Consider the following 13,558-nt stretch of genomic DNA (forward strand, 5'->3'; position numbering starts at 1 on the left):
CTTTCTCCCCCCCACACACCCCACCACCACACATACTCTGTTGTGGGTCTCCCGTGAGCGTGGGGGTTTTTACTGAAAGTTTGCTCCCAGCACATGGATTTTTGAATGTTGCCTTTTCGGTCTTGGCTTCTTTACTTCATCCGTTTATATCTTTACAGAAACTTGAGTGAACTATGGACATGACTTCTGGATTTTCATTTCATGTTCTGTTTTCCTACAATCGGTTACATTTGGTTATAAATAAATAAAGATTCTTAATGGCCACAATTCTCTTCCTCCCCATTTACCAACTCTTAACTGCTCACTGATTATTACACTTTCTGAAATAGCTTTGTTATGTAACCAGATGATCAATACCTTTGGTGAAGTATTCTCTGGCATCCTTCAAAGAGCAATAATATTCTGATTTAATAGTAAAATATGTTGATGTTCTGTTTGGGATTCATGTTGCTTAATGAGTAGCATAAAACAATGGCTTACTTTATTTATGTTTTGTTGTGAAGTGTTTTAATTCAACAGTATAATGAAGCAAAACTGGGATGGGCAATAAAATATTTATCTAGGTAGAACATATTCATATACGATGAAGTATGCATTGACTCAGTTATTACAAATTGGGAAAAGGAAATGTATTTATGTCAAGAGCAGATATGAATTCAAGAGAACTGCACAATGATTAGCAGCACAGTCTTGTGGATCTGATTGCAAAATTGGTAAGACAAAGCAACTTTACAGTTCAGTATTGACCACTAAACTACTGTGTGGGATTTGGTGAGAGATTAGGGGCAAATACCTGACAATGTGGAAATCCACAAGTGCCATTTTTTGCTTGGGTGATGTTGAATTGTCACAATTTTCTTGAAGGGACTTGTCACTCTCACCTGACCCAGAGAACTTGACCAGAATGCAGTAATAGTTAAAGGTTACATAATCCTCTAGTATATGCAAAGGCAGTTGTGGAGTTTATCAGCACAGAGCATCAAGAGTCTTCCTGTCACTTGTCCAGTTCAGAGCCTGTTTCACATTAGACTCAGATTAGCTGCAGCTGGCAGAAGGATCCCAGCAGCATGGTCTCTGTCAGCTATCAAGGCCCGTCATGGGTAGGAGTCTCTGGTGTCAGTAATGAGCCAGACTAGTTCAGTCATTGACAGTCCTCTAATTTACTGTGGAGCTGTTTCAGTTTGGAGCCAATTTCAAGCAGGACATTCCTAGATAATCTTTGAAATACCTGTCACACATGTTTGATGGCTTCCTCAAAGGGTCTATTCTTTGAGTGGTTGAGAGATCTTGATTTCCATGAGCTGAGATATTGTTGTGGAGAGGTATAATTTTATAGGTCTTGACTCGAGTGCCCTTTTCTTCCACCTCAGGTACATGTACAAGATCCTGTGACGGTGTTCAGCTACAGTGAGATACCTGTCCAGACTGTTTACTCCTGAACTATATCTGCCAAAATAGGTTATAAAACCATAGTGATTGAACTTAGAAAGTAATTCAGTGAACACAAGTAGTCTAACATGCTGAGACTGTGACAGATACTAGAATCATAAATTTAATCTTAGTAGATGTGGGTACCAGAAATATTTTAGGGTAATATATGCAGCACAAGTCAATTGTTTTAAAATGCAAATGTGTTATCAGATCCTACTGACAACATGGATATACTATATGTCTATTAAATGTCTAATCTTAGTTTCATTGGTTGTAGATGGTGGAACTTCAGCTCTATCTCTGTGTACGGCACTGTTTTCATTGCTATTGAATTTTGGCTAAATGTATTTGTGTACTCAGCTCTGGTAGCCATTGGGCTATGACCTGAGCCTTCAGACAATCAGAACAATTTATGCAGACAGTTTGCAACATGCTAACTACCTTGAATGTTGTCAATATTAGTGTTTGTTTAAATACTTGACCTTTATAAACTGATTAATTTGTTGGTTATTGCTCAGTAGTAGTGCACAGATCTGACTCAGTAGATTATAGAGTCAAGGCCCACTGTGAGACCTGAGCACATGATCCAGACTAACTTCACTGTGTTACTGGGAAAATACAAATGTTGCAATGTTCAGCCAGCTCTGCTGAGTATTTTAATCCACTATTTCTTTTGTTGCTATTTTTGGTTCCTTTCTGTTTATTTGCTCTGGTGTTGTTGCATATTGCAAGTGACCTTTTGCATATTGCAATAACTATAGAGTTTTGGGTCATCTTCAAGTTGTACCTGGTGCTGTCAAAGTGCATTTCCTTCCTTGATTGAGGTCTTTGACCAATTTTGAGAAAGCTGTGCTCACTACTTGAGTTATTTTCCAGATTACTGAGGGACAGCTCTGCTGTTGTACCTCCCTGAATGCATTTCCCCTTTTACCACAGATTGATGATTCATTCTGAGCTGATGAACCAGGAATTCATTTCTGTTAAAGACTGATACTTGTCAATAGGCTCATAAGAAAAAGAGTAGACATTTTATTACTGTGCTGATGTACAGTCAATATAAAATAGTTGAGCTATCATTTCCTCTACTGTGATAAAAGCTACATATTACAGTTCCCACCAACACATTATCTAGAATATTGTTCCATTCTGGGTTGCGTTCTCTCCATTCCCCATGTCCAAGTTATTTCGAAGACCACTTTCTTTAATCTTTGTAATATTTAACTCATTTTTAGTTTGTAATAAAGTGCAATTTATCCAGGGCCTTCAAGAAGGTCCTTTGCTCCCACCTCTTCTTTGCTGTGTCCCAGTAGACTTTCTAATCGCTCAGTTTATTTTGGGTGTGGTAGCTCTACAATCTCCAGATGTTATGCTGCCACACACCCCTCTGCCTATATGAGATTAGATTATTTCTCATTCTGCACTCCCTCTAACACAGCATCAGTAGCAATTCCTATCTATAGAATAGGGAGCACCACTATAATTGTCAAATTCCTACTATCAAATTTCTATGTATCCCATCAACATATATTGTGGGCGGCACGGTGGCACAGTGGTTAGCACTGCTGCCTCACAGCGCCAGAGACCCGGGTTCAATTCCCGCCTCAGGTGACTCTCTGTGTGGAGTTTGCACATTCTCCCCGTGTCTGCGTGGGTTTCCTCCGGGTGCTCCGGTTTCCTCCCACAGTCCAAAAATGTGCAGGTTAGGTGAATTGGCCAAGTTAAATTTCCCGTAATGTTAGGTGAAGGGGTAAATGTAGGGCAATGGGTCTTGGTGGGTTTCGCTTCGGCGGGTCGGTGTGGACTTGTTGGGCCGAAGGGCCTGTTTCCACACTGTAAGTAATCTAATCTAATCTAATATTCAGTCAACGTATAGATTTTCAATTAGAGATTTTAATCTCCTTTGAATTGGGAGGTCACCATTACCAGCAGGGGGCAATGTTGACAAGTCACATCTTTCAGCCCAATTTTTCCCCAAACCAGCACTGAACAATTGACTAATCTTTTTGGCACTGTTTTATTCCCATTTCGTGTTACTTTCTACCCGATTGAAAGGTTAACTCCTTTAACGGAGGCACTGGGTGAGTACAATAATGAATCTAGACACGATGAACAGGTTGCGTCATCTCAGTACGTTTGTCCTCATGCTGTGACTGTAGACACATCCAGAAAATGCTACCAGAATGGGATCTGAGAGGTAGTAAGTTAGTTTTGCTTCAATACACCTGAGCCAGCCAAGGTGGGTGGAGCTACAAGAGCCAAAAGTTTGGAGCAGGAGCTAATTTCGCCAGGGTTTAATTCTGGCCTGCGCTGGATTTCTGCTTTATTAGCAAGGGGCAACTTAGAAAGGTGACAAGGAAGGCACCTGAGAGTACACTGAAGACTGCAAAAAGTTATATTTTAACTTACGGCTCAAATAAAATGTGTATTGCATTTATCTGAATTGTATGGTGCATTTTTGGCGACACTTTGTTTTTCTTTTACAGGTTAAAGAACTGGTTCTGGACAATTGCAGGTCAAATGATGGAAAAATTGAAGGACTGACTGCATCATTTGAAAGCTTAGAGTTTCTCAGTATGATCAACGTAATGCTGACATCTGTGTCAAATCTCCCAAAGTTAAATAAACTAAGAAAGGTGAGAATTAGAAGCGCTCATGTTTTGGAAAGTTAATCATTCCAGAAAAGTCAAACTATAAACACAGTCAGTCAACTGTGCCAACTTACAATGAACAGTGCAGTCTTCCTGCCGTGAAGTTTTTCAGCAATAAATATTTGTGCTTCCTACATTGATCTTGAATTCTGAACATAATAGTAGACAGTGATAAAGCTACTCAGCTAAGATTTATTTGTGGTACATTTATGAAATATCTGCAGCAATTTACACTTCCATTCAATAATGCTTAAATCTTTATCCTTGGTGATTAATTATGTGGTGGAAACTTACAATCCTAGATGTGTTGGTAAAGTAGTATTTCTTAATGCATATGTGCCTGGCTTAATCTTTCATTGTAAATATTGGGCGCTGAATGCTTCTGAGGATGACTGACTCAGTGTTGGCATACATACATTGAACTGGGTAATGGTTGACAATTGAAAACTAAACCAAGGCACTGTTCACATTCAACCTCTAATCTGACGGGGAATGGTAAATCTCTCAGTTTTGCTATGAAATTACAGAAAAGTGTTTTAATTGATTCATTAGTTTAGATTAGATTACTTACAGTGTGGAAACAGGCCCTTCAGCCCAACAAGTCCACACCGACCCGCTGAAGCGCAACCCACCCATACCCCTACATTTACCCCTTTTTACCTAACACTACGGGCAATTTAGCATGGCCAATTCACCTGACCTGCACATCTTTGGACTGTGGGAGGAAACCGGAGCACCCGGAGGAAACCCACGCAGACACGGGGAGAATGTGCAAACTCCACACAGTCAGTCGCCTGAGTCGGGAATTGAACCCGGGTCTCTGGCGCTGTGAGGCAGCAGTGCTAACCACCGTGCCGCCCACAATCTGACATTTCTTCCATTGCTACTCATTATGAATGTTCAGTCACTGTTATTGTACATTTATCAACATATTTTTCATTTCATTAGTTGATTTTTGTTATTGTATACTTATTCTCAAAACATGGATTGCCCTAACATGGCTGCACTTGGTGCCCAGCTTTGGTTGGCTTGAGAAAGTGACATTAACCGTAAGCCGCCTTGAATTAGTCATTGTGCCATGAGGGCAATTCTGGGATTTTTGATCCATTGATAATAAATGATTAATTCAAGAAGTGTTTTCTGTAAATAGTACTTACTGCCTCAGTGATGCAATGGGAAGCCAGTTGAGTTCATTGGCAATCAGTTGCCATTTCTTAAAAAACCATATCCAATTGTTTTAAATTTTGAGAAGGCTAGCATCTTGGTATTAATCTGTTACATTCAGCCTGCCATATCACTTGGCTAAAACAACACCAGTAAACACAAATTTAAGAACATTCAGCTTCAGCACTTGTAGATGTCATACTCCATTGTAAATTAGAAATGTTACTTACATTAGCTGACTTATATACTTGTTCACAGTGGCATCAAGATTCCTATTTCTCAGGTTGATCTGAGCATTCATCATGTTCCAGTTACTTTCAGAAGTTTGAATCTTGATCACAAGTTAAAAAGTGTCTGATATTGTCATTGGCCATTCTAAATTGAGAGGCAGATTAGTTGAAAGGTATTCGATAATTATTTTCCCTGCTCCTAATTAGGTACATGTATGTGACTTCCACTGGGATTTACCGTTGGTGTTTGCAGCTTGGACTGTCTTTTATATAAAATTGTATTGATAGTTATAAAAACTGCAATTCATATTAAAACAGAATTAGGATAATAATGCTCCTAAATACCTGTCATATACTTGGATATGATAGCTAATAATCACAGATAAATAAAATGTAGGATTCGCTTTTTAAAATCGATTCAGTACAATTCTGTGCTGTTATATTAAAGTCAGCAAAACACAGTAACTGCAAATAATATTAAATTACATCTTACTGATTCCATTGAAAAGACATTCTGTGCAAATTATTTTATAAATTTGTGTAGCTTATTATCTACCTGCAAACTGTATTTTAGCAAGCCTGTTGACCATGTTTTGCAGGGCTTTGGTAGTGTTTAATCATCACAGCCACTGAGTACTGCTTGCTGGTGTTTAATTTGTAGCAAAGTTGTTCACCAATGTGATTTACAAACATTTGTAACCTTAATTTTTCAGCTTGAATTAAGTGATAACAGGATATCTGGAGGCCTTGAAGTTCTTGCAGAAAGGACCCCAAGCCTTACACATTTAAACCTCAGTGGAAATAAAATCAAAGATATCAATACTCTGGAGCCATTGGTAAGAAATTATCAATAGTTGAGGTGGGAAGCCATGAATGATATATATAGCTTGTTGCAATTTAGCGGAATAGAATTTATTACAGGCGTGCGGTAAGTAAAGGAGCAATCCTGTAAATTGATGACCAGGAATTGCAGGGCTAGAATTAATGTGTGTTGCTCAGAAATACAAGGAGTTAGTGTACACATTCACTGCATACATGCTGAGGGGTGAAAATAAACAGAAATCTATATGAGGATATGTTATTTTGTAAAATTTCTTGAATATTCAGTTAGATAAAAACATATTTTAAAAACATATGGTTAGTATTGGATACTGCATTCAAGAAAGAGAATTAATGACATAGAAACCATAACAAAAATAAATGAGGACATTGGTGAATACAAGTTGTGGAATTAATTCCACTGAAACAAGAAAGACCAAAAACAGAAACCATCTTAAGGTTATGAAAGGTTTTATTAAGATACCCATCACTCTTCGAGTTTGTTGCTGTAACCCTGAAATGCAAGTTTAAATAGCGAAGCCATGCTTCTAAAATTGGGGTAATATATCTAGGCTACTATTTTGTGACAAACGTGTAGAGTGTCTGGTGTTGGCTTTTCCAATGCAAAGGCTTCCACAGTTCATGAGGGGATGCGAATGATCTATATTGTTCCTTCTCTGGTATTGGGCTTCTTTCTAACCATATCACTTTGGTGGAAATTAATATGGAGATAATCAGAATGGTAAAATACATAAGGGATTCTATTTTGAGGTCGGTTTCTTGAAGTTAGTACTGTGCTGTCATTAAGGTAGTGACCGTGTTTCAAAAGTACTTGAGATTGAAATCCTTTGGGACATTTGAAATCATAAAAACCACAATATAAATGCAAATCTCTCTCCTTTTAACTGAAGTAACACAATATAGAACCAGTTGCATTAATTCATGTGTGAATAAATTACAGCTTTTAAGCAAATTATCCCCAAATGTCTTGAATCAAACACTTTATCTTAATGACCCTTCGATCCAAAGAACCTTGCTTAATATAATTTTATAGGTCATCTTCCATTTGAATTTGCCATAGGGTTTTTTTTTAAATTGAATGTAACCGAGAAACTACAAGTTCCAAAGTGTGCGGATAAATTGATATTGAAGGTTAATGATGGATTTGTTATAAAAATATCAGTTGTGACAGCAGCTTCTGTGTGATAGATACTGAACTTTGAAGAGAGAACCAAATTGAATAATACTTGATGAGTTATTTTCGTAACTAAATTTATTTTCTTCTTCAACAGAAGAAACTTCTCAATTTGAGGAGTCTTGACTTATTTAACTGTGAAGTGACTAACTTAAATGACTACAGAGATAGCATGTTCAAGCTGCTCCCCCAGCTCACATACTTGGATGGATATGACCAAGATGACCAGGAGGCACCAGATTCAGATGTGGAGGGCGATGGTGATTGTTTAGATGATGATGATGAGGAAGATGATGATGAAGAAAATGAAGATGGTAAACATTTACATAAGATCTAAGATGATAATGCACAAAGCCTGATGGGCTTTTAATATTTCATATCACCAAACTAATTAGTCTCGTAACAAAAGTATTTCACTTGGTAAAAGAATCTTGCAAGCTTCCTCAAATTTAACTGAGGTGTTGAAATAATTGCTGATGACTTGATATCTATATAGTAATAATATATTTTACACTCGTAATTGATTACTACTTTGGATTCATGATGTACTCTTTCTATAAGTAATTAAATAATTTAAAATGTAAATATTCAGAGTAGTGGAATGTTCAAATTTTAGATAAATCTTTGGAAATATTTTCGAGTTCACAACTACAGAAAGGATTTCTTTGTGAACAGCTTTCAGAATGCCACTATTTACTCCCGGGGGTTTGTTAGTAGTCTCAAGTGCGATTGTTTCACCAGTCTGAATAGTATGAGTTACATTTCAAAATATTAACAATATAGGGACTTTGGATTTTTGTGTGAACAACATAGGTATACAATGGTGATAAATAATACATGTTTGCTATCTGTGATATGTGGAAGGAAGCCCTGAAATTTCAAATATTACAAAACATTTATTCTACAAAGAAAAAGATCAATAAACTGAGAAATTAAGAGATTATCCCATAGTAATAATATTTTCATTGAAACCTAGCTTTGTTGTTTTAATGTCTGCTTATAATGTCACATTGATAATGTTTATACATCAGAAATAGCTTTACTATCGACAAAATAATCTAAAACATTGTCTTATCGTGTATAGGAATGGTATTAGAATATTTGGCTAATCAGGCTTCTCCTCCCATTCAAAAGATCATAGCAGATCCACTTAGTACTATTTCATGTTATTCCTGTATCCCTTGATGTTTATAAGATGTAGAAATTTATCATTATCTGCTTTAACTATACTTAACAACTAAATCCCCACAACCCTCTGAAGAGAGAACTCCAAAGATTTGCTGTCCTCTGAATAAAGAAATACTTCAGCCTGTCTAATTGTCTACTTATTCTGAAATTGTCCCCTGGTTGTAGACTCTCACCTGCCCCTGAAGCCAGGGAAGCATTCATCATCCAATGGCCCCATTGATCTCTATGAAATTTGTACACTTCAATTAAGTCCCTTTTCATTCTAAACTCTAGGATATAAATCCAGTCTCTTGATTGGAGAATCCTGCCATCCCAGTGTCTCTGTCAAATGTAAATATTTTCCTTAGCACGGTATTGTTGTGGTAATTCTTTTTTAAATGTAATTTCGTGGTCCTATTTTTAGAAGTAAAGGATGCTTTTGAATTAAAATTTGGATCTCAAGTTCTACAGTGACTTGTCTGATTTTTGTAGTTGAAGAGGAAGAGGAGGATGAGGATGATGAAGAGGGAGAATTTGATGTCTTGGATGAAGAGGATGAAGATGAACTTGGGGATGATGATGATGACGATGAGGAAGACAGTGCAGAAGAGGATGTAAGTAATAAAATCCTGATATTATGGATCTATTTCCTTTCCCCCTCCCATCTCATTTCCTGTTTTTCTTCTTTTAAAATTAATCATGGATCTGTGAAAGTCGATCATTGTTGGATCCAGTTGTAGTGTAATTTCTGCAACAACCTCTTGGAAACGAGTGAAATCAGATCTTCAAGTATGAGTGCACATATAGCCAAACTTTGTGCTTGATTTTGTGTTGGTTATTTGTAAATGGTTATACAGTACAACCTCAATTTTCCGAATTTCGAATTATCCAAACAAGATCTTAAGGTCCCTTAAAGGCGGCATTAGGCAACTCAGCTTTCAGTTAAACACCACTATGGCATGCATTGCCGGATAACCGGCATTCAAATTACTGCTTGTTTATGTAGATCAGTTATCGGTTAAATGGTATTATGGTGTGCATTGCTGGGTAACCGAGAAATGTTTGGCAAACCGGCACTCATAAATTACCGCTTGTTTGCGATCAGATTGATTATCCAAACAAAATACTTTCCACCCGTCCCGTTTGGATAAAAAAAAGGCTCTGCTGTATACAATTGTATGATAACTGAGTCTTGCTGATACTGTTGAGCCGAACTCATTTTAATGGTTTTCATTTAGGAGGATGAGGACGAAGAAGCTGACGATGGTGAAGAGGAGTGCAAAGGTAAGCTTGAAAAAAAATCATTATGTCAATTGCAAATTGGATGTACCTCCTGAATAATCTTAAATATGTGCAAAATGTTACACTTGCACATTATGAATATTCAGAATTCTGTTTTAAGTATTTTCCATCTTGGTCATAACTGCACTAATTCACTCTATCTCATTCTCATTCGCCAATCTCTCTTCTGCTTACCTCCTGCACTCTAATGTTTTATTTATGAATCTCTTTGGTCTGAACCTTCACCAGCTGCTCACCATCTTGACTTACTTATGATTTCATTGTTGTCTTCTCTTAACATTTTTGCTCCTCTACCTTAAATGTGTATCCCAACAGTTTGAAAAGGACCTGGATACACTGATGCATCCACTTATGCACATTTAATGAAATAAGCTTAACTACTGCACAAACTGCTTTCGACAAATATTTTAAAGTATATCTAAAATACAATAATTTACACAAATTAAACCATCTGTGTGCCATTTAAAAGAGCACTCTGAATGCGTTTCAGGGAAGTTTCTTTACCCGTCCAAATATTTTAAGAAACAGAAAATTCCCTAACAGTTGTAAATCCAAAATTTGATGGGGATCTTATAATTAATTGACGGTGGGGAAATAAGTGGCATGGGAAGGGTAAAAGCATTTGCAGTTCCATAGCGAAGTCAAATGTTTGAGGTCAATTAATTCAGAAGGACACCATATTCAGTATTCTCCTGTTTCAGAATGACTGTCAATCCTAATCCTTCAGGTGATCATTTTGTAGTAATTTCATTAAACTGGCTATTCTGTTAAGTCATAGTAAATAAATTACTATTTTTGTTATGCATGTTTTTGTGTAATTTAAAATGCAGCAAATCAGACTTTCTGTTTACTACATTTCCTATCCTTTTTTCCGAATATTCCCAATATATCTAGAATACTTTCATCTCAAGTATCTACTGTCTATTTCCTTAACTCTGTAGATTAATGTAGTGACATATCTTTCACTTCTCACTTCCACAAAAACACCATTATCTAATAGTTTTAAACAATTTTTTTCTTCACAGACATTGTCCAAGGCCAGAAACGAAAGAGGACCCAGGAGGATGATGGGGAAGAGGATACCGAAGATGATGAATGAGTCCAATAAAATGTATAGACTGTGACTGTGGTTGATATTCGCATCAAGTGACATTCCTCTGAGACAGTATCTGTAGCTATGGCGATGTATATTTATGAAAAATATAATTCATAAGCTGTTTTGTTTTAAAGGCATTTATAGTAACTGATTATCACATTTCTGACAAGTTGGATAAAGCTGAGGGATATGGAATGTGGCCTTAGGTTAGTCAGAGTTGCCACTGTTTAAACCAAAGTTGTTTCATGAAAACTTGGTAGTGGTGAGTTTTATTTGTTATCTCTGTGCTGTGACTTCCATCAGAAGTAGTTAGCATCCCTCCCCAAAGAATTTTTTTTAGGCAAGAACTTTTCAACCAGTATTAGTATTTATTCACTCTCCCTTGTCTCTTACCTTCACCCCCACACCATGGATCGGTATTCCAAAGAGAGACAAAGGAGCTTGAGTAGCTGGCGTTGCTTAACCTTTTTAAGTTTGTAGGGGGATGCACGTGTCCAAAGCCTTAACTGGTAGAATGTGATGACTTCAAAGTAATAAGCCCAAACCTCCCCAGATGATTCTTGTAATAGGTATACGTTTTGTTTAACACTCACTAAGGTTATCAGTTATACATTGTTATAAAAACCTGTCTCAAACCCACTGCATTCAGCTTGGAGTTTATGACATTACTGTGCCTTATAGTGTAGTTGGTCTGGTAGACAATGTTTTTGTTAAATGTAGATGGGATTATTCAGTTGTCGCTGTGTATTAGGGTGTACAATAAGATAGCCTGTGCAATCTGTCAGAAATGTCTTTTTTTTTCAAAAACCCCAGTCTCCACTATTGACAACTTATTGTTTTAGCATTTCCATAGCAACAGAACTGATGCAAGAGTGGTGAGCAGAAGTGTTTTAAGAAGCTGTCTTTTTCAGAAACCTGAGTATGAAAATCTATTCCATAATTATCATTAAGGTATATTTTGTAGTTGCAGTTGCCTGACATGGTTGTTCTAACAGGACTGTAAACGTGCTGTCTAATGTTGTCTTAAACATGGATCTGGTGGAACTTTCACCAGTAGTTGAATAGAAATCTAAAAAGGCTATGAGTCTTGCTTCAGGTGTACCAGATTTTCTGAAAAAGTTTATTCAGTTTTTAAATACAAATGCAAAAAAACCTTATAACGAGGAAAGTAAATGGCTTTCAAATATTTGTATAAACTCGGTCAACAGTCTCTTTGTATTATAACAGTATATTATGGAATTAGTTCTAGATACCCATTGAAAAATGGATATTTATAAACTCTGGGACTTTTTTAAAAGAAAACTAAATGTTGAGATTAGAAATAGGTAATTTGTTACTTTTTATTTTTAGTGTGGTGTGAATTTTTTAGAGCAAAAATGAATTTGAATATAAATTTTCAGTGTAGTAACTTTACAAATGTATTAAACTTTGAAATGTTGCTGTTCAGGTTATTTCTGTACAGAAAATAAGTTCAGAATGCCGCTTTCATGTTAATGTATCTAGTTTTGTTATAAATTTTCAAAAATAAATGGGTTTTTAATAAGTTGTTTTCTATTTCTAGCTACAGGTTAGTTGCACACCTTTAAGCTGCAGCTGAGGCCATAAACATGATTTCCACCTCTCAGCAGTTGTGACTCCAAAGTCATTTCTGAGTAAACTGAGAATTACTATAATTTTCTCTTTATTAGGGAGCCAGTGTGGTTGAGATTTAGAGCTCAGTAAAGTAAATATTTGAAATCTTCCAACAATTCTGCCATCACTGACAATGATGCATTCATTATATAGATCATGGGATGCCTAGTTAGAGGAACCTCGATTATCCAAAGGACACAGGCGGGCAGTATTTTGTTCGGTTACTCGAATGCTAGATAATATAGTTTAGCCGAACATCAGCACCCTGCAATCTTGCTGGATAATCCAATATTCAGATAATCAAGGTTGCTCTGTATCGCGCTGTACAGAATGGAAACAGACTCTTCAGTCCAACTCTTCCATGCCGACCAGATATCCTAAGTTAACCTAGTCATATTTGGCCCATATTCCCCTTAAGCCCTTCCTATTCATGTACCTGTCCAGATGCCTATCCACATGGTATGATGTGGAGGTATTAGGGTGGACAAAATCATAAGTCACGTAACACCACGTTATAGTCCTACAGCTTTATTTGAAATCACAAGCTTTCGGAACTCTGCACTTTTGCCAGGTGAAGGGTTTTAAATGTAATTATACCAGCGTCAATACTTTCTCTGGCAGCTCCTTCCATAACACACATTAGTCTTGCGTGAAAAAGTTATCCCTTGGGTCCGTTTTAAATATTTTCCCTCTCCCCACAAACCTATGCCGAGTACTTTTGACTCCCCTACCCGGGGAAAAAGACCTTGGCTACTTGCCCTATCCGTGTCCCTCATGATTTTATAAACTTCGATAAGATCTCTCCTCAGCGGAGGAGCATGGAGAGGGAGAGGCTATATAGGCTGGGGTTGTTTTCCCTGGAGTATCAGAGGCT

General features: G+C 37.0%; 1 protein-coding gene across 1 annotated transcript in view; it reads left to right on the forward strand.

Moving 5' to 3' along the window:
- The window catches only part of LOC122565291 (acidic leucine-rich nuclear phosphoprotein 32 family member D-like), a 17,106-nt gene extending 4,511 nt beyond the window's left edge, over positions 1-12,595 (forward strand). Inside the window, exons 2-7 of the mRNA XM_043721092.1 lie at positions 3,915-4,064; positions 6,187-6,309; positions 7,585-7,801; positions 9,147-9,268; positions 9,893-9,938; positions 10,982-12,595. Of these exons, the coding sequence (XP_043577027.1) occupies positions 3,915-4,064; positions 6,187-6,309; positions 7,585-7,801; positions 9,147-9,268; positions 9,893-9,938; positions 10,982-11,055 (732 nt within the window). The 3' untranslated portion in view covers positions 11,056-12,595. The remainder of the gene's footprint in view (positions 1-3,914; positions 4,065-6,186; positions 6,310-7,584; positions 7,802-9,146; positions 9,269-9,892; positions 9,939-10,981) is intronic.
- The last annotated feature ends 963 nt before the right edge of the window (positions 12,596-13,558 follow it).

Source organism: Chiloscyllium plagiosum, chromosome 31, assembly GCF_004010195.1.
Source record: "Chiloscyllium plagiosum isolate BGI_BamShark_2017 chromosome 31, ASM401019v2, whole genome shotgun sequence".
Classification (NCBI taxonomy): domain Eukaryota; kingdom Metazoa; phylum Chordata; class Chondrichthyes; order Orectolobiformes; family Hemiscylliidae; genus Chiloscyllium; species Chiloscyllium plagiosum.